General features: G+C 40.7%; 1 protein-coding gene across 3 annotated transcripts in view; it reads right to left on the bottom strand.

The window, feature by feature from the left end:
* Nucleotides 1-21,386, bottom strand: part of ALK (ALK receptor tyrosine kinase) — a 314,119-nt gene that overhangs the window by 46,504 nt on the left and 246,229 nt on the right. For all 3 annotated transcript variants that reach the window (XM_061350549.1, XM_061350546.1, XM_061350547.1), the window contains 3 exons: nucleotides 14,731-14,900; nucleotides 3,938-4,032; nucleotides 2,577-2,720 (listed from right to left, as the gene is read on the bottom strand). In XM_061350549.1, the coding sequence (XP_061206533.1) occupies nucleotides 2,577-2,720; nucleotides 3,938-4,032; nucleotides 14,731-14,900 (409 nt within the window). The remainder of the gene's footprint in view (nucleotides 1-2,576; nucleotides 2,721-3,937; nucleotides 4,033-14,730; nucleotides 14,901-21,386) is intronic.

The raw sequence follows: 21,386 nt of genomic DNA, 5'->3' as shown, positions 1-21,386 counted from the left end.
CTTATTCTGTTCTCTACACTTTTCTTGCAATTGTCTGAGAACAAATACCATGTCTGTGGTACTTCTATTAGCCCTGAAACCACACTGACTTTCAGGTAGAAGTTCTTCTGCGATGGCAGGTACTAGTCTGTTCAATAGTATTCTTGCAAGAATTTTACCAGCAATGGAGAGCAGAGTTATACCACGGTAGTTTGAGCAGTCTGACTTGGCACCTTTTTTCTTATACAGAGTGACGATGATTGCGTCACGAAAGTCTGACGGTATTTTGCCTTGTTCCCAACAGCACACAACTAGCTCATGAAATTTAGCGTGGAGTGCTTGGCCTCCACTCAGCCTGAGGTTTCTTATATACATTACAGGATGCAGAAAGACACAAGAATAAAGCTGGGTAACACGCATAGCCCAGGGACCAAACAAGCATCTGCAGTGTTTACTGAGAGCAGGAACTTGGCAACACAAAAGAAAAAGGTGTTTCGGTGCTGTGGAGATGCTCAGACATGCAATGACTTTCCACTACAAGAAGCTGCAGTGTACCTTCTGATTTCTGCCCTGTATACACCAAGGGCACAAAGCACACAAAGCAGAGAAAGTTGCTGTAGGAGTGATGTCAAATCTCCAGGGGTGAAGACAATTGTAGACATAACACAAACAGGACAGAGGATCAAGCCCACAAATTAGGCAAGCTGACTTAGATACCACTTGAATTTTCACTCTAAGGTTATAAAAAATTATCTGAATTGCTCAAAGTACCTTCTGCACCCATGCAATCTAACTCCTATTGTTTCTACTAGCCAAGTATTTCCTTAAAATGCAATCCTCAAACAGGATAGGGAGCAGAAGAGCTAGAAGATGTTCCATTATTTCAGGTCTACTGAGAAGTCGGAAGTAAAATTCTCATTCAATAGTCCTACAGCCACACGATTTCTAGACTAACACCCCCACGCCCACTTTACCGTAGCTCTGCACCCAAACTTCAGGCCATTCTTGAGTCTGAACCTGACATCTGTTGGCTTTTATGCAACTAAAAGAGTAGGTATCCTGGAAGGAAATGTACAGCTGCCTTAGGGAACTACATCATAACCTAAGCATTGACATTCCTATGGAAAATCAGCCAGAAGTTCATAGTCTACACCTGTGTGCAGATCCTACCACAAGATCACTGACCTAAGAGCAATACTGAATGCACTTAAAAGGTGGCTCCACTTACAGGAAGGAAATGAAGATACAGATATTGAAGGGAACACTTCAATGGATCCTCAAAGAAGACATAAGACATTAGAAATTATACCTTTGTGACCAGCCCAAGCTCATACACAGTATCTGTAACAGAGCTAGACACAATAGCTATGGAGGTCCTCCCAGCCCAGCATCCCCTCATGTGGGCTAATTATTTATATCTCAGTCTCCTGAGACTGTCAGTGCTCCTGCACTTCTCTTGCTGGATGATGCTTGCTACATAAAACATCAATAAACTCCACCTGATGGCAACTCTTGGCCTATGCTGCAGGACTGTACCACCAGCCTCCACTGGCAGAGCTTGTTTCACAAGGGAGTTCAGGTACCAGCATCAGCCCTGCCACAGCATCACGGAGTGGGATAGTACAACCAGCTTTTCAGACAGGCTTTGAAGGATGTGTGGAGCTTTTGACCACCCTGACCAGACTGCTGTTGGTGTCAGAGCTAACACCACTAGTTCAGACATGTTTCACCAGTACACTGCAGGCAGCAGTGAAACATATCCTAGAACAGTCAAAGAAGTCTAAGACAGGACTGGGAGAGAAGGAGTCAGCAGGAACAAATCCCTGGGTCTACTGACAAACTAAAGAACGCATATAGCAACCACACCCCTGTCCTCTACCTTAAGGGTGGCATTCCAGATTGGCAGGTAACTAGATAGCCCTAAGTGAGGAGAAACAGCTGCACACAGTGCTGCTGAGGGTGTTCCAGGCCAGACTGGATGGGGCTTGGAACAACCTGGTCTAGTGGAAGGCGTCCCTGACTGTGGCAGGGATGGAAATGGATGATATTTAAGGTCCCTTCCAACCCAAACTATTCTGTTATTCTATGAAATAACACTGACCATCAAACACTGACATTTCTAAGTAAAAATCATGTTTTTTTAAAAAAAAACTCCAATGTTGTACTCTTTCAAATGGGCAATGAAAATCTCACTGAAAAAGTGAAGCTATGTTATTTCAAACCAAGTCCATATTAACTAGATATGAGTGTTCAGGTTACTTCATGCTGGACTCCACCAACTTGGACACTTTGCTTTCATTCCTGTTTATTTTTATATGACCACAACACCAAACAAACCTGTCTTAACAGTTTAAAGCAATTTTTACTTCATGAAGAGGCTCCCTGTGGTACTTTCACCAGTTTGCAAGCAAAATCCAAGCTACAGTAAACAGCAAAAGGCAACTGCTTTCTAGATCTTGTTTTGTTTGTAAGGGACTTGGAAAAAGCTATGAACAAAGGCTTTGGTATTAAAGGAATCACATTGCATTTAGACACATCTAACTGAAATCTATTCTAGTTGGAAGCCTCTGAAAATCCTTCACAGACCAGGCAATTACCTGCTGGACCAGAAACAGGGGCAGTGCTGAGCTGGAGATTTCCCAGAAGCTTTTGTTCCCATCCAAACTTCTTCTGGCCACCTCTACCAGTGAGCAAATTGCTTGAGTCTGCAGGGGTACCTCGAGAAGTCTTCTCTCCACTGACTAGAAAACAAGAAGTTACAGGTTGGTTTATCATTGAGGATGGCCGAGTCAGTCTGTAACACAAAACTGAAGCTAAATTAAGGGCTCAGACTTCTCTGCTAAGAGTAAGAGCCTGCAGTCACAGGATATAACACTACTAAAAGGACAGATTGACTTTTTGTTGCTGTATGGGGACTGTGACAAAAGAAATATAAACAGGAATGAGTTGTGGGCAAACCAGCAAGTGAATGAAGATACAAAGCAGGAATACAAAATACAATTTTTACTGTTAGAAAGTTTCTTTCTTAGCTAGCAAAAGTATGTGCAACACAACCTTTTTTTAATTACAACCTAATTTTAAGAAGTCTTTAGAATACTGGAACCTGAGGTACACTGTACTTCTGCACAGAAACTAAGAGGTATTACTCCATAAATGGCAAGAGTCATACCCCAGCCAATACCCCCACCCAAGGGAGAAGTTTCAAGTGCTCAGAACAGCAATCCTCCAATCCTCATGCAAGTTGTTGGTCTGAGATATACAGTGACACATCACTGAACATATTTACAAATTAAGCAATTCACTGCGCATGAGATTCTGAAAGATAAAGCCAGACACAAATGTTCAATAAAGATCTAAATGGGGTGAAATCTGGCAGTAGAGGTATAGACCAAACATATTCTAGAGGCCAGTCAATCACAAAGTCTGGATCAGAATCCAAATTTTTCCCAAGAGAGAGTGGAGATCCAGGTTTCCACTTCAGATTTAAATGTATGTCAGTCCAAATAAAATAACCGTGGTCTAATTTAACTGGAGAATTGTGCCCAGCATTACTGCAAAGTTAGTGTCAATCACAGGATGTGTCTTTTCCTAGCCAGAGTCCAACTGTCATTCATTTTGATAACTGTCACACGGCAAGCCAGGTCATGTGAAACTCTATAATCACAAATTGGCTCCTGCATCAGGCTGGGCAGATAGGTGATACTACTGTCTCAGCTGGAACTTGACTCTCCCACACCATATGTCTTACTGCCCACGTACTGCCAAACCTGGAAGCCATTCATTGGTCAGCTCCACTAATAAGGTAAGCACAGTTATTTCTGAAACATACCTTTACAATTTCAAGACTCCTTTGAAGATAACACCACCAAATCCTTTCCCCACAGCTTCATCCCCTTTCCAAATTTCAATTACATGAGAAATAAAAGCCAAGTCACTTGCAGATAAAAGGAAAACTTACTTGTTAAATAGCAGTCCAGACTAAGGGAGACATTGTCAAAAGCAATAATGGCATCAGACCCTTCTTCCCATGAAGCGATGATCTGAAACCAAAACCTGCACAGATTGGAAGAACAGGGATTAAATTCTGTTAAAGAGATGAAACTCAGAGCTCTTCACAATTAAAGCAGTTTTAGAATGGGGAAGAAAGGGTTTTCTTTTTTTATTAATAATATTAAATTGACAGAGAAAATATCCTCACCAGATCTCAAAGATGATCTGAAGGAACCTGTACATGAATATATATAGACAGAAAGTAGATGCAAGTATGTGTGTGTGAGGAGAGAAAATAAAGTCCCCTGGCTTCTGACACACACAGAATCAGGCACCTGAGTGACTTTATTCTCACAAATGATTTACACCTTATAGTGTTAAGAAAAATAAGTAGGCTGGGGCTCCTGAAGTAATCTGGAGTTTCTAAAAGGAACTGGCAATCAAAGACTGAAACCAATTTACAAAGTATTTGGTGTTGATCCACCCTCTAGGAAGCAAAGGATATCTAACAGTTCTGGCAGTCACAAAAGAAGAGGAACTGACACTATGGGTAGTCCATAGGAAGAACAGAACTCATTATCTTCTTGTAAAAGCTAAGCAGGTTTGCCTTAAATCAATTCCACACTCTCAGCTGGTTTTTGCCAGGAAGTTCTGCCACTTGTATGTTACCAGAAGAAAGATCACTGTAAATTCACCCTCAGTGATATTAAAAGTCAACAGGAAGAGCAAAAATAACCAACAACGAAATATTTCAAATGTGATAGTATATTGACCATCATTAATTTAATGCACTCATGGATTCGGATTTTCTTGTAGCTTAGCAAGTTCATGTTCTCCTGATGCATATCTGCCACGTAAAATCATAATATTCTGCTTAGGAAGGAGAACAATTTCTAAAAGCAGCCAACCATAGTGCTGAAGTCAGATACAATGCTGAGAAGTTGCACCAAGACTATAAAAACATTACACTATTACATGCTGTAGAACAAGCTGCAAGAGAACACAACATACTATTCAAAACTCATTCTCTGTTTTATCTTGATGTTTTACACCAGGAGAAGCTAAGCCATTCATGGGTCTCTTTAATGTAGATCTATTGCTGATGGTTCCTGCTTTGTCTTTTAGATAGAAGCATTCAGCCAGAAAGTGAGTTCTTGCATGTGTTCCAGTTTAGACAAGAAACTGATGACAGAACAAGGTATTTTTGAGGAGCAGCCCTGTTTATTTAAATAGGCTGTAGAAATCTTGTCCCTTTACTGCAGCAAGCATCTAAACACAAGCAGGTTTTTTTTAATTCTCACAGACCTTTATTCACAGTGCTGGATCTAAACCACTTTCTGCTTCTGCAACTGGTGCTCTTGCTAAGCTATAGATGGACACACAGTCAGAAAAGCTGACCCAACCAAAGCAAAAACTTCAACAGAAAACCCTCTTGGCAGCCCCTGGAAGGTGCAAAGGGTTTAGAACTGAACACAGTCCACCTACAGCAGAGAAGAGTTGATGTGGTTACTATGTTCCTCCTGCTTTCTTTCTGGTAAAGCAAAACGATGCTTCAGTACTGAAATTTCTTGCTCTCTGGAGATATACGGGGAGATATTCAGGGAGATATTCCTAGAATTGACTTTTTATGTTCTAAAGATATGAGCAGCTGCTATGAAAAAGCAGGTGATTGACATAAAGAACAGTGAATATGGTGATGGAAGAATATCCCTAGCACCAAAGGAAACTCCAAATAGCAGAATATTATTTTCATTGCTAAATGATCTGTCTTGACCAACTCAAAAAGTGGCAGCTTCATCCCAACAAATCTGAAGATCAAAAAAATCTATTGTTTGCCTTCTCAATTCATACGAAGTGCAACTGCAGTCTGACACACAAACCTCATAGTTCTTACTTAGTATACCCGAAACCCATTTTGGGTATGTCTAGGAGGAAAACTGGAAGGAACGTAAAATCCTTGGATGTTGAACTCATTTCCAATTACACTGGCTGTCCCCCTTGCCTCCTCCCCATTTGCTCCACAGCTGACATCCCATAACACTTCAAGTGAAATTACAAGCTCTAGCATAAACATAAGCTCTTCAGTTCCACACATGCCATGTGAGTCTTAAACAGAAGCTGTTGGACAGACAAAGTGGGCTCTGGTCTACTATAGGCTACTGTGCCAGCAGCAGAGATGAATCATACGTGAAACAGGTCCTGAACCACCAGAGGTCCCAGTTTGGTATGTTATGGAGAACCAGGAACTACAGAACTCTAAACTACAGGCCACAGCTCAGTAGAAGCTTCTCCCTCCCTGTTGTGTGCTACTGAAAGCTCCAGGAAGAGGTAAGATTCAGCTACGCAACTTTCAGTTGGCTGTATCTGAAAATCGATGTCCTGCACACAGTGAATGTTGGTGCTACATTGAAGGGACTGCTGGAACTGACTCTCTGATGCATCTGATCCTCATCCTGTTTCCTGGGGATGCACACTAAATGCCACTTGGAGATGCATACATTTTGATGTGTATTTACGTCTGTGAAGTGCTAAAGGTTGGGAAATGAATTACAAAGACATAAGCAGTTCCTCCACATCAGCTTTTCCCTCCACTTCTGCAGACTCTTATCTCAGGTTGCATAAAAGAGACATACTTCTTCAAAGACTACTGTGCACCTTCTTCGTACCTTCAGGCAACTAAATACTTATGAAAACAGCTTCAGGCAATTTCCTTGGCAGAACCTAAGCTTCATGCCCCAAGGTGTTATCCTTTGATGCACTGCTCCTGTCAAGCCTCTTCAGACAATAAAGGATTGTTCTTATGGGAATTACCAGCCCCTGAGAACAGACAGGCATGATACAAACCAGGATTTCTGTCACCGAAGGGAGTGCTATCTTAACATGTCCATATAAGAACACAATAAATTGCTTTTTACTTTTATTTCAGTTCAATCAAGTTAAAAGACAGCCTTGCTGATTTCACCTGCAGGAACACTGGGACCAGAACACTTTAGAAGTTGCCTGAAGTTCACCAGGGATGAAAAAAATGACAGAAATGCTTTCAAAATACAAAACCCCAAGGAATGTTAAACACTGTTAGGACCATCAGTGCTGCCCTGATTGCCTATTGATCTGATTTTTTTTCCTAACATGAATGCAGTTTTAGTACAAACATTCTCTTGAGACCAGCATTTCTTCAACAAATAGGTTGTCATTTTCCCTTCTCCAGTTTAATGCCACTATTCATTTAGAAATACAATGTCTTTCAAATCCCACTGAAACCAGATCATCAGTTAGCCAACATTTTAATCATTAGCTTTGGTGGTTTTAGCTTAATGGACTAATTAAGGGAAATGTAATCAAAACTGAAGATGGAAATGTCACACATCAGTGACATGGAAAAGAGCACCACAGTCTCATTCCCTTGCCCCCTCCATTACTTTTTTTTCTGCTTGATCCCTGAAATCAGTGAAACAACTCCCACTGACTTTGGTGGAAGGCGATAGTGAAACACCAGAAGCACCTTACTGCAATGATTTGGTGTAATGCTGGAGGTGACAGAGTCTCACATATATTTTTGCACAAATAGAAACATAGAATAGTTTGGGTTGGAGGAGACCTTAATATCATCGAGTTCCAACCCCCTGCCACAGGCAGGGACACCTTCCACTAGACCAGGTTGCTCCAAGCCCCATCCAGCCTGGCCTTGAACACTGCTAGGGACAGAGCAGCCACAGCTTCTCTGGGCAACCTGTGCCAGCGCCTCATCACCCTCACAGTGAAGAATTTCTGCCTTGTATCTAACCTAAATCTCCCCTGTTTATGTTTGGACCTACTACCCCTGTTGTCCTATCATTACAGTCCCTAACAGAGTCCCTCTTGGCATCCTTGTAGGGCCCCTTCAGATATTAGAAGGCTGCTATGAGATCTCCATCAAAGCAGGGTGTGCTAACTGAACATCTAGGACTTCAAATTGCACCTGTTTGGCACAGATACTTGTCTACAGCACTTTGGAAACATATTCACTACGAACACAAATGTTCTGTAGATGATCCATGTTAGTGGATGGCCATGGAAGAGTATTTCTGAAGGTAATTCTATAGAAGCAGCAAACTTACTGCTGGCAAGACTGTCATGAATTTGTTGCTTAATAAATCTCAGCAGGTTCCTTACATGGAATCCAAACCCTGATCAGATGGGCCTGTGTTTGCAAGCTACATTTCTTCATGAGAAGGAAAACATAGCTGTGAAAGGCTTTAATAGCTTGGCTAGTCAAAAAATCATCACTTGAGGACTGGTGGGAATTACTTCTTATCTGTTTCTTCTTTTGCCCTACTTGACCCTAGGAGCACAGCTATAAAAAAAATCCTTAGATGTATGACAATTGGGAAGTACAAGTTACATCCCGCAGGGTTGAGTGTCAGCCAACCTGTGAATGCAACTCACACAAAGGCCTTTTTTTTTTCTTTTTAAATCTGTTTGAAGCAGATGGGAAATTCTGTACCAGGTGGACATCTTCCTTCCCCTCCCCCTCCAATCTCCCCTTTGGAGAACGTCAGCTCAGCTGTCTGAAGGACACAAGTTTTAGAGAAATTCAAAAACCTCTCAAGGGTGATTACTGATCAAATTATTTCAGAGTCACAGATAAGAAGTGGTATCAAAGGCATAACAAATAAGCTTTTCTGGGGTTGTTTCTTTAAATTTCTTTGTGAATTTAAATTTCTTTGTGAAATTTAAATCCAGATGAACAGTTCCTTGAAAGGTAGGACCAAGCATATTCCAACTCAGAGCTGACAGAAGTAGGATACACCAAAGCTTCTGGTCTATAATCTTCCCCATTCCTCAGGATCGTTATATTTCAGAGCAGTCAGTATTTGAGCTTCAGCATATCATCCTGGGTTTTCTGTTCAGTTGGGTCTTTTTGCTTATTTATTTTTTTCTTGCTCCTAACAGAAGACTGCTTCCCCCCCCAGATATCTAGGCTTATTTATACAGGGAAATAATAGAGCTAAAAATATGAAAATACAACTACAGTTATGTTAGTATAGCCTCCATAAGGAGAAACTGGTTCACTTATGTCACCTATCCTTAGGTCTTCACTGAACAGAAGTATTAGCTTTTAGGTGTATTATATCCTCCTCTAGAGGGAAATAGAAACCATTCCTGAAGACCTCAGCAAGCCAATTTTGTGTAAATTCTGCAGCTCCCTCCCTTCAGTAACAACTCTAAATTCCACCTCAATATTGTCCCTGCCTCATACAGACAGTTCAGGTTTCCATTAACCACTCAGGCAGCTGTCTTCATGCCGTTATTTTAGAAAGGCTTATATAATATTTTTTTTCTGTTTCATCGTAAAGATAGGGATTATTAACCAAGATTGAACGTAATCTCCTCTGTACTCAATCCCCCATGCAGTGACACAATCACAGCGTGCCTGTACGTACAGATCCCATTTCCTAACTTGCAATGTTTTGCCTCTGATGGAACTGAATTCTCTGTCTACCTAACTTAAGATAATTATGACTGAGCCTGCTTGAGACTGAGGCACTTACCAAATGGAGAAGTTTCAGGTCACTAACCCTTATTTCATTCAGGTTCCCATTAACTTCTCTGTTACAAATGACACATTGTTAGCGTCACTTCACAAAGGAATACTTACTATTTGGGATAAAAGACGTACTTAGGTGGAACGAGATTATTTATAGCAATATAAGCATTTTAACTAAACTCACAGTGACAGAAGTGCTATGCAGGAAGTTACTTAATAGCTAGTAATAAAGGATGAGATTTCAAAGGTGTTTTAAAGGTGTTATTAAAGGCAACCATGCAGAATAGATACACGTACAAAACCTGTCACAGGTACTCTGCACACACTGTCACCAAAACCCCCTTTTTCAGATGAACAGAACAGCCAACAGCAGAATACTTCAGAAGGAGGACATAGGCAGACATAGTTAATACTATACGGCAGAAGAGGAGTGATAATAGGCATCAAAGTCTCACTTGCTTTTAACAAATGTGGCACCATGTCAACAGCAATGCAGGCTAGGCTTGTAGGATGAGTATAAGAAAGAATAAAGAGATCTGGGTGTAGATGTGACCACCTAATATATACCTGTGCATGGAGACACGTATCTAGCTTGTATGAGGGGTCCCTGTTCCTTCATAGCAGAATAGGAAGAAAGGTCAGGAATAACAGGAGTCAAACAAGCCTCTGCTTATAAAATGTTGCCAAGAACATTTAATTTCTTTTTCTTCCTTCATGGAAAACACGATGCCCAGAAATTTACTAGTTATTTCTTATTAGAAAGAAAATCTGAAAGGAACTGTCAGGGAGAGACAGAGCAATGCAAGAAGAAATTACTACATAAGAGTTCTTAGCCACAGCTGGTAGGAGCATAGCAGAGGGGTACAATTATGAGACAACTACTTTTTACTGCTCTTTTTACTGCAGCAATGAGCTAGAGGGTCCCCAGCTGCTTTGGCTGCCACTTGGACAGGAGCTGCTGTAGAAGCTACACAGAACAAAGGATCTCACTCCCAAGGACTGAAAGGGAATTCCACTTTGATAGGCAGAAGAAGAACTGATGAGTACCAGCAGTGTAGCTCTTAAAGATGACTGGAATATTCCATGACTGGAATAGCTAAAGAAGCCAGATTAAAGAAAGGAAGTACAATCATCTGGACATGAATTTTGACTTTTGCAAAAGAGTATTACCTTCTGGGGTAACCTAAGTCCTTCTTCATTCATATCTATCTTCCAGGTAAGTCACATTTTTCTCCTCCAACATGATAAATTTCATAGTTCATGTTCAGAAGATCATCAGCAAGAAAATAATTCTGAAGCTCTCTGAGCACAACAGGACGAAAAGAAGACCTGTTTTTCCTTTCTGGATGTGCTGCCCAAAAGGACACAAGGCCCAAACTTGCACTCAGTGACAAGGCAAATGGTGCTGCTACTTATGAGTGAAAATTTAGTTTCTAGGGACCTCGAGTAAACTCCTCTCATTCCTTCTTCCCCCATCTGGCCACTACTACTTAAGACTGGCTACAAATTTAGACTTTGGAATGCCAAAAAAAAAATAACCTTAAGAATAAAGGAAGCCTTTCTAACCAGCAGACACATTTACATTGCTTATATATTTCTATATAATATTCTATCAGAAGACTGCGCTGAGGTACAGTAACAGGTTGCTGTTAATACTTGCCATTTTTACCATGTTCCTCTCATAGAAGTTACAGTGAAATCTTTAAAGGAAAGGACAGGTTTAGTAGAGAGCACAGGTCTTAAAAGGCCAGAGATTGGCTGGGCTGGCTCATGTGGAGTCCACTCCCAGGCAACTCCAGCCAGGCTGTAGATGGACCCACAGAATATTTGGTCTACACACTGCTCCAGGTGGCTGGCCTCAGCTTCACCAAGAGAGCAGTTAAATCAAGAGAACTGGGACCTGTGTCTTACAGCATTAACCTTTTAGTGCAGCTTCAGCCTATTAAACCTAATTCTTCTCCACCTTTTACACTGCATAGCAAACAGTAGCTAGGCGGACTGGTGACAAGCATCAGTCTACAGTAAGCTCCAGAGACTCACTTTGTTACATGTGCTTGTATCTTATCTATGTGCTATACTTTAACCATACTGTTAAACTAACAGGATGTCTAATTATTAGCTACACAAATCACTCTTCAGTTACATCAGGGTTCTGTTTGCTCTTGCTGTCACATCCCCATGACTATATAATTACTAAAATTTAAACTCACATTACTTACTACCTAAAAACATATGTATAAAAAAAGCAAGCCCAAACTACCAACTACAACAGAGCTTTCAAGACTCCATTTCTTACTTGCATTTCTGTGAAGCTGAAAAAGAACAACCCTCAACAGGCTCATTGTTTAAAATTGGAAAACAAATAGTAATTTTTCATCAAGTACAACCATTACACTACTCTGAACCCAAATATTTTAGCACCCCATTAATGTGTAAATTCCAGTAAGTAGGAAGACCAATTCTGTGTGCAGATTATCATCTGCCAAACAAAGCACAGCAAGGATTGTTAGCTCATGCTGAGTGCGTTTAAGTGGCAAGTTAAAATACAGCACCTCTGGAGACCTCACCTTTTGTCTCTGGTAGGCACAATTCAGCAGTTCAAGGAGCTCTTGCCCCAAAGTGGCTTCTTTAATGTAGCTGCTTTGATGGCATATCCTTCACCAGCCTTTGCCCATCCTCACCCACCCACAAAAGACAGAGCATTTGGAATTGGGTTACAGCTCTGGTAATCCACACACCACATGAGCTGACTCTCCAAACTGTTTTGACAACACATTCCAGAGAAAGGAAGGACAGCTAACTTTGGGAAGATGCATAAAGCCAGAACTTCAGCCTTTTTTAAGTCCACACAGAAAAGGTAAGACCTCACGCAGGATCAAACTGCAACTGGATTCTTTGCTATGGATCAAATGGGAGAAAACAAGACAATATTCTCCTCATTTGACTCTTGGAAATTAAGCATGTGTCCAGGGCTGCCCAGGCTACTGCAGTGCTAGACATCTAACATCCTTCAGTGCCAATTTTGCTTCTTTGTCATACTTCTCCTTCCTTTCTGTTCCTGCCAAGTCACCTGAAATGTTCTAGCTGGGGTTTTCTGCCAAAATATAATTCCCCCCCCCCAAGAGCCCAGGGGATATAAAACATTTAAGAAATACCTGTTTCTAAAGATAGAGCTGATCTAATTTCTTGGAAGTCTTCCTAATGATTCTTTGAAGTGCTATAAACCAAACGTGGAAATTATGGCTAAGCAGCTTCTGAACAAGCAAGCTTTTAAGCAGTTTTAAAGCATATTATCTTGTTATTAATAAAACTTCTCATTCAGCTTCCCAGTCACAATGGGACATGCTTTAATTTTTGTGGAACTGGTACACTGGTGTGCTCTATCCAAGAGCTTTACTTCTGTGAGGTGATTTAAACATTCAGCTCCTCCTGTAGGAATATCTGCAATATCATGCTTCTTCTAACACAGACCTTCACAGGTACTGACACAGGAACCAATTAGGAAAAGAGAGACATAGCAAGCTTTTAGCAGCACCAGCACTGTGTTCACATCAATTAAATACTTCTTACGGTTCAGCGAAACTGCCATTTATCTCCAAAGCTCATTCACTGCAGCATCCCCAAGCACCATTTCAGTGTACACCTCCACAGAATTCCCTCCTAATTTATACATCAGTCCATATTTCCTAAGAAGCAGGTTTTGAGATAGTGAAAAAGACACCTGCAGCATTTCCAAGTCTCACTGATTTCTTCTTACTCAGGAAAGACTGGTTTCAACTAAATGAATCTTAAAAAAAATAAACATTAAACAGTGCATTTTTTGTGACTAAATAAGGAGAAAAACTTTGCAAGAGACATCAAGACTTCAAAGATTTTCTTATGTCTTAACCTCCAACAAGCTCCCTTCCCTCAGTGAACCCAGCTGGCTTTCTCTGTAAGTAGTGGAATTAAGGGTGGCAGCACCTCATACATATAGTCAGCACCATGTTATCAGTTGAATCTGTGATTCCACATGTACCACTCCTAGCCCAGCTCCTAAGATCAAAGTATTATCTGCTTTACTGTGCAACCAGGGAGAATTTAAAGGAAAGCAATAGTACGAGTACAGAATAATTCAGGCACAAAACATTTCTCTGGCAACATCAGGAAAGAAATTGCATAAATAATAATGGCAGAATATACCATTCTTCAAAGGAAACACAGCTGAAGGGAAAGAAGCAACCAGGTACTTTTACAATTGGTATTTCAAGAGTGACTGCATAATAAGCCTAATGCTGATATTAAATATCGGAGGTGTACATATTAATTATACATTCAGGACTGAAGTATCAGCAGTGTCCTTGTTGTATCTGTAGCCTACATGTATTCCCAAGAGCCAGGAAGATAAAAGACATACTCATATAATATCTGTTCAAACTTCCTATGAGGCAAACTATCCCTTAATGAAATCCATTATTTCTAGAGCACAAATTTCCAAAATGACAAAGGTCACCAGTGGTGATGACACAGTTTGTAGATGCGTCTTACAGCCTAAGGGCCAGGGCAGCAGGAGATGAAGTATGTCTCTCTCTTCTCTGTAAACCCCATAAGCCAGAACACACACAAAAAGTAAAACATGAACAACAGTGTTCCCTTAAAGGTGACTTGTAAGAGACAGCTAAAACACTCTAAATAAGCATATGCTATCAGATATATCTTTTTGCTTAAAAGCCAGAATACAGTCACAACTGAGAAAGCCCTTTATTAAGCTAAGCCTCCTGCTACAGCTAACACAAAGGTGTTCAGATGCATCCTTGTCTGATTTTGCAGTGAGTTCTCCCATCTCTTTCATCCTCACATCTAGACTCACTGAACACTGGGGACTGTGATACCCAGAAGAAAAATCAAATATGAAGCTCACAGCCAATTCTAGCAAACCACATAAGAGGCTCAAACATGCTACATAAATCAGCACATGTGGAGACACAAAAGTTTAAGCACCTTGTTGTAGACTAACCATTGACCCAGTCTGCAAACCAAGACCACCGCTCAGGAGTTCTAAAATTGGGCTCTTTGCTCTAAACTACTCAGTTATTCTCATTCCCCACCTCTAACAGAAGATACCCCTCAGGAACAAAGAGCTTCCTCTCCCTGAGGAAACAACTTCCAGGAGTCATGTTGGCCATTTTCTTTGATAGGTAGGTAGCAGTGAAAGGACTGATCGCCATGAAGGAGAATGATGAAAAGACTCATACCTATCCAGTATATCTGGGAGAGGTAAGATCATCCATTGCCATATTCCCAAACCTTCACTGTTATCTGAATGCCAGAATGTCCGGCTCTGTTCCTTTCCTGTCTTGTTCTCAACCAGGACCAGGGATATATTTCCCAGCAAGACACCTTGGATGAGCCATGACATTCGTAGCTAGAAGAAAGAGAACATACAAAATTAAACATCACATAAACATTATCCAAAAGTTAATAGAATTCCCAATTCTTTTTTCATTTCTTCTTTTTCTAATCACCAAAAAGTTGGTTCTCTCTCCGTTATCTCACGTAATCTTCTTAGAAAGCTCCACAGATGTGGAAGCCTGTAATAATTAGTATATACTATTTCATATTGGAGCTACTGGCCTTTCTTCTTTGGTAAAGTTGAGTCCAAAACATCTTTCATATATGTGTCTGTAATTTTAAAAGGATAAGCTTTAAAAGGATACTTCTATCATGTGCACTATGAAGATCACACTCCCCCTAAGATGCCACCTAAGAGTTTCAAGTTAAGACTAACAAATTTATCAGCAATAAACATTTATATTCTGGCAGCAGCAAAACCACAAGGAATAATAGCTGCAATAAGCAGGTACTATTAATAATCACATCCTCATTCCCCAGATACTCTTTTCAAAAATCATCTTTTCCTTACCTCTGTCCAAGTTTCTACAGCCTTTCCAATTAAAGTTCAGTAATAATTAGTATTTTTTTATCAATTAAAATACCTGAGGGAGCTGGTTTCCCTAACATTTTTGTTACATTTAATGTAATTGAGTCCATTTCTATACATTTATCTCTGCATGTGAAATTATTTCATGTAGTTTTCTCATTTTATGACTTTCTCTCCCTCATTGTATGAAAATAAAAACAATCCTTTAGACATCAGGCTAGTGTCAAAATCCATATTATATTAACATAGTCTTCTCATTTTCTTGGGAAGATGACCCAGCTCTTTGTTGATAATGAGCATAAGTAAAATACACATACATATTACATGCAGGAGCTAGGTCTCATCTCAGTTAAACAGTAGAGGTGAGAATCCTGAAGGGACACGTTTGTTAAAGGTACATTAAAACTGACTTGTTTTGGATGCAAGAAAGTATTCAACACATGCGTGTTAAAAAACAGTCCTCTGGTTTTTAACACTTTAAAGCAAATTCTTCAGTCAGGAGGCTAGGAACTGAATTTATATTTCACCCAGGAATGCCTGGTAACAGTATTTACTTTCTTGCTTTGACAGCGCAGACTATTTGTATCCATTTCTCTAGTTCTCTAGATTTTGTTTGCTGTTCCTATCTCATGGTGTAAGTGTCCTGGCAGTCAAGACAGATTTAGGCATCAAGAGGACAGAAGCATTGCTATTATTCCTAGCTGATGCTTACAACATCCCAGATATCCATTGTAATAATCATCACTACTGACTGTACATAAAAAATGTAGTTCACCCCTCTGTCTCCAAAGCTACAAAAACAGCAGTGACTTTGACTACACCGCAAAACTATCATAGAGACTGAAAAATCTAGATGTGGTGGTTCTCTCTCTCCAGTCCAAAACTCACTGCACTTGTCTGGAGTAATTCCTGGGCCTGTTGCACTCCTAGTGTGTATGACACGAGCATTGATAAGATGTACAAACTGATATGCAAGTATGGGTCCATTAATCTGTTTTGTTACATTATGACTAGACATTCAAGACTGATGGGTAAGGTTTTGAGTGGTTCAGCAAACCATGATAGGGGCCTTCCAAAGCATAGCACTTCCGGTGACAAGCCACTTGCTCAGGTCTGACTACCAGCTCACTCTCATCTTTGGAAAAGCACTTACAGAGTCCCATGTCCATTTCTATAATGACATTGGAAACCATGGGATGAACTGAGAATTTTCACCTCACAGACACCAGAAAGAAAAAGCAGAGTCTAGCAGGACTGCAAGGAACTGCTTCAGATACAACACAGCAATGGCTGGGGAAGCAGCTGAGGAGGGCTGAGTTCATGCCTGCAAGTTCACCAGAACCAACACTGGTGGAAAAGGCTGCTGACAAATGTTTATGGTGTAGGAGGCTGATGCCTTCAAACTTGCTACCTACACAGCTACTCGTAACTCTTAGTGCATGCACAGTCTTAATGACAGGTAACAATGAAGATGAAAGAACTTGTTGAGTGTTTTATATTTCAAGTGCCTATGAAGTGAGGCTATTGAAATCACAGTGAATATTGCTCTCCCCTAAACAGTACTGCAACACCTTTCAAACCCACTTAAGTAATTTCTCTTGAGAAAACTGATCAGGACCAAAGTTTGTTGAGATTTTTAAATAACTTTGCAGTAACAGCGGACATTGAAAGCACTCTATGGCAGGGAAAGCAACTCTTCTTACTCAGAGTCTACATATGAAGCACTTTTAGGACCCTAATGCCAACTCTACTGTAACACACTAAGTGAAATTTCTAATACAGGTAAGTTGGACCAACTTCACTGTGCCCTTCTGACTGTTCAAAATTTGAGAGGTAAAGCCCTGAAGCTCCTACCACACAGGAGCTTTCAGACCTCTTCTCTTCTGGAAAAGTGCCAGACTGCAAGAGGCAACATCTACACGGTCAGAAGTGAGAAAAGAGTAAGGCTTTGACAGTTATTAACGTAACACCAGAGCAAAAGCTGAAGCAATTGATAAATTGTAATGGATGCCTTCGCACACATGTCAGCTGTTCAAAGGAAAAAAGTAGCTGGCATTAGATGTGGAGATCAGCTCATTGGCAAAGTGCAATATGCATACTCTAATGAACTGGCTCTGAGTGAATCGACTGGCACTGTGTCCAAATGGGCATTTTTGGCTGTGATTTCCAGGGTTTCTAAGCTTCACAGCAGGGCAGTTCAGGCCTTTTCACACCTGCTGAAGTGAACCACAGCAGATGATGGGCTGGATACCATAGTAGAGACATCTGAATGGGGCTGGCATTCATTCTACACAATACAGCATCAATGATGGCAGATGGTACTACACACACGATGCCTCCTTTAAGCAGTGCAGTGGCACATTTGGAAAAATCTGAATGTGGGCTGTTGGTGGCATACCCCTAACATTATGTATCAAACATCTCTCTCTGTTAAATCAGCAGCAAAATATTCAGAAGCTAGAAACATTACTGAGAAATTAATTAAGCACTGGAGGTAGGCACTGGCTCAACAGCACCTTGCTTTCTGGCTTTAGAACCCACCAGAGCTGGTAATTAGCTGTTTAGATGCACTGACTCAGTAAGTGAAACACTCTAATCTGATTTGGGGAAAATTAAAAGGAGAGATTGCCCGTGGTAAATACACAGCATATTGAGGCAAACCTCGGGTCAGATGTCCACATGCACTGTACTGCAAACACCACCTTAGCCTCCGAGTTTCTCCTTAGCCACTGAGTTTTTGGAATTTCTGGACTAACAAACAGGAGACTCAATCCAAAAAGAACGAAAACCTAATCTTTACAAGTATAAACAGGATTTGGCAGTTTAACAGAGGTGAAGATAAACAAGGATGGTAGATTTTCGAGCACAAAATGCATAATTCCAAGACCACCTGATAACTGAGACTTGGGTTTTTTTGTCCCTATATAAAAAAGAAATAAAATACCAAGAAACTTCTGGCTTACACCTGTGAATCTAATTTAATGACTAGATGCATTCCAGTATGAGCTAGTGTCTAGATGTTTGACTGAGGACCAGTGACACACATAAATATCAACATTCTTCAGTGGTGCTCCAGAGAGCTGCTGTTTCTTTTTCCTTCTTTTCTAAGTGGCAATGCCCCTGACTATTAACATTATGGTCCTAACTGGCAGGAAACACTGGTTGTCCATTCTCAGCAGAAGTACCTAAAGAAAGGGGGAACGATGAAAATACTCCAGAGCTTGGAGTAAGATATTTTTATGGAGAAGAGCCAACAGGCATCGGCTCCCAAGGAACTGGAGAAGTTGGAGCCTGCTGGTGACTATCTTGCTGCTCACGCCCAACACTGCAGCACAGGCTTACATCTTGTGAGAGAGCATATTATTTGGCATTCCTGCCCAAAATCATTGCTTCCCACCTATAATACTCGCTCAAAGGAATTGCTCAAAGTTTTCCTGACCCAGAAGTGTGTATTATTGAAATAGACATTTATTTTTCTGAAAAAACATAATTGTTGTCTTGGGTCTTGGAATTCCCTGTCCAGAAATTTCTGGGCAGGGAACAGTGGAAGCTGTTTTCAGATGGGAATGCACTGATCTGGTAAATGTGAGTCAAGCATTAAAGAAGCTTGGAAAACACCTCATGATAGCACATAAACTGAAGCCACAGGCTGGAATACGGTTTACACAGAATTAGACAACAGCTGCAGAAACCTTTGCCAAGTCTCTAAGTTTTGTACATGAACAACATTTGAAGCATGAAGTTTATCACATTGGCAATATTGTTTTTCTTACTAGAAATGAGGAACGGTTTCACAAAACAGTATACAAAAAGACATCTACTAAACCTGCTCAGCAATTTAGACTTGGACTCTTATTCATAAGAAAGATGAACAAAAGGTCTTGTACCTGGTCTTTGGCTAGTTCACCTACTGTGCAGGATCAGTCTCTCTTGCAGAAACAGAAGCATAGAATGGTTAGAGGTGGAAGGGACCTTAAAGCTTGCCCAGTTCCAACCCCCTGCCATAGGCAGGGACACCTTCCACTAGACCAGGTTGCTTCAAGCCCTGCCCAACCTGGCCTTGAACACTGCCAGGGATGGGGCAGCCACAGCTTCTCTGGGCAACCTGTGCCAGCGCCTCACCACCCTCACAGGGAAGAATTTACTTCTAATATCTATTCTAAATCTCCCCTCTGTCAGGTTAAAGCCATCCCCCCTTGTCCTGTCCCTACATGCCCTTGTCAAAAGCCCCTCTCCACATTTCTTGTAGCCCCTTTTAGGTACTGAAGACTATTGTAAGATCTCCCTTGAACCTTCTCCAGGCTGAACAAGCCCAGCTCTCTCAGCCTTCTGGGAGAGGTGGGCTTGTTTAGCCTGAAGTGGCTGCTGGGACTTCAGTACATTTGGAGTCTGCTGACACTTCTGCTTTTGCTCAGGACTCGGATGTACAAGCAAGAACCTCATATAAATGCTAAAATGATAATTAACTCATCTGATCACAGAGCTTTAAAATACCCAGGCAGGCAAGAGAAGCTTGTGTTTTACACAAACAGATTCTCATGCTATTTATTCTCACTTTATTTCTTACTTCTATAAAATCAAGAACCTAATAAAAGCGCCTTCATTTCAGGAAACAACCAACCATGAAAATAAAGACAACAACAAAAGAGAAAGAGAAAGAGTTCCTAATTTTGCTGCCAGGATACTGTGGAGTGACCAGGCCTTCCAGAAATTTCAGCTATTATAGATCCTCTAATCCAATGACACAGAAGCCAAGTGGCAAAGGAAACAAGATAAAAGCCTGATAACAGTGAATAAACTACAGATTTAAAAAACAACACTTAAAAATAAAACAGGATGCTAACAACATTCTGCAAAATACAGCACATGAAAGGTTGTGCTAGAGGCATATCTATGTTGCATTTTTCATACTCAGAAATGTTCTGAGTCAATGTTATTACCGTGTACCTTTCTAAGTTATTTAAAACTGAAGGAATAGAGGAGAGAGATATGCTCTGCAGGTGTCAGCGTGGAGCCCAGAATGCACTCAAGGAATGATTTATATTATTGATTTATATGCATTAAAATAACACAACACCCTTCCATAGAAGAGAGGAGAGAATTAATAAACAGAGGATGAAAACATCTTTACATCTATAAACCGGAAAGAGAGGGCAAGCTTCAACTATGCTGTTTTACATCAACATACTTATTTTCTAGAGAGTGTGTTTACATTCAGAAAGTAATTTCAGGCCTAAAAGAAGCCAGACTCAGTTCAGTGCTTACTTATATAACATAATGGGGCCTTTCAGGAATAGCCAGTTGAAATGTCAAAACAGCATCAGAAAAAGATTTTCATTATTTTAAACATGGCCATAGCACAGAGCCCTGTTACTTTCACAGAGATCTGTTCTCACTGGTTTTCAGCACAACCATACCCTTTTAAAATGTTTAACCCAGAATCTCACATAAAATTGAAATAATCTGGTTCCCAATCACAATGTAGTCCCTCTTGCAGTCATATTCTTCTGTAGAGATGTGATAACATTTAAGGCTAATTCCAAATTCCCTACCATCCAGGCAACACTGCCCTGTTGTCATTCTCCTCTATTATAGCCTACACAAAAATTGCTTGCATGGCTTTTACTCCTCAGATACGGCATGAAGGTCTATCACAGATTCTCTTGAGCTGAGCAAACCACAGCCTTTCTGAAAACCAGTGTCCAGACTGCTCTTTCTGCAGTGACTTCCAGACAGAAGTCAGTCATAATCCACCACAAATCAAAATCTCACAGGACATATACAACTACTGCTGCCCAAGAGGTACACATGGTACCAAAAACTCACAATAGTCCTGGACCTAATCTTACACCTTTTTATGACACAAACCCGAACATTTTTGGGGAGACACAAGTATGACTCTTATGACCTACAGGCACCACAGCATCCCTTAAAGCCTGAGGATGCAGACAGCAGGGAGCATCACTGAAA

This window comes from Neopsephotus bourkii, unplaced genomic scaffold (assembly GCF_033783945.1).
Source record: "Neopsephotus bourkii isolate Nb327-2 ecotype Australia unplaced genomic scaffold, CSIRO-AGI_Nbou_v1 NB_518, whole genome shotgun sequence".
Classification (NCBI taxonomy): Eukaryota; Metazoa; Chordata; class Aves; order Psittaciformes; family Psittacidae; genus Neopsephotus; species Neopsephotus bourkii.
The sequence above is the reverse complement of the archived record's forward strand: the minus strand, read 5'-3'. Positions and strand labels throughout refer to the sequence as shown.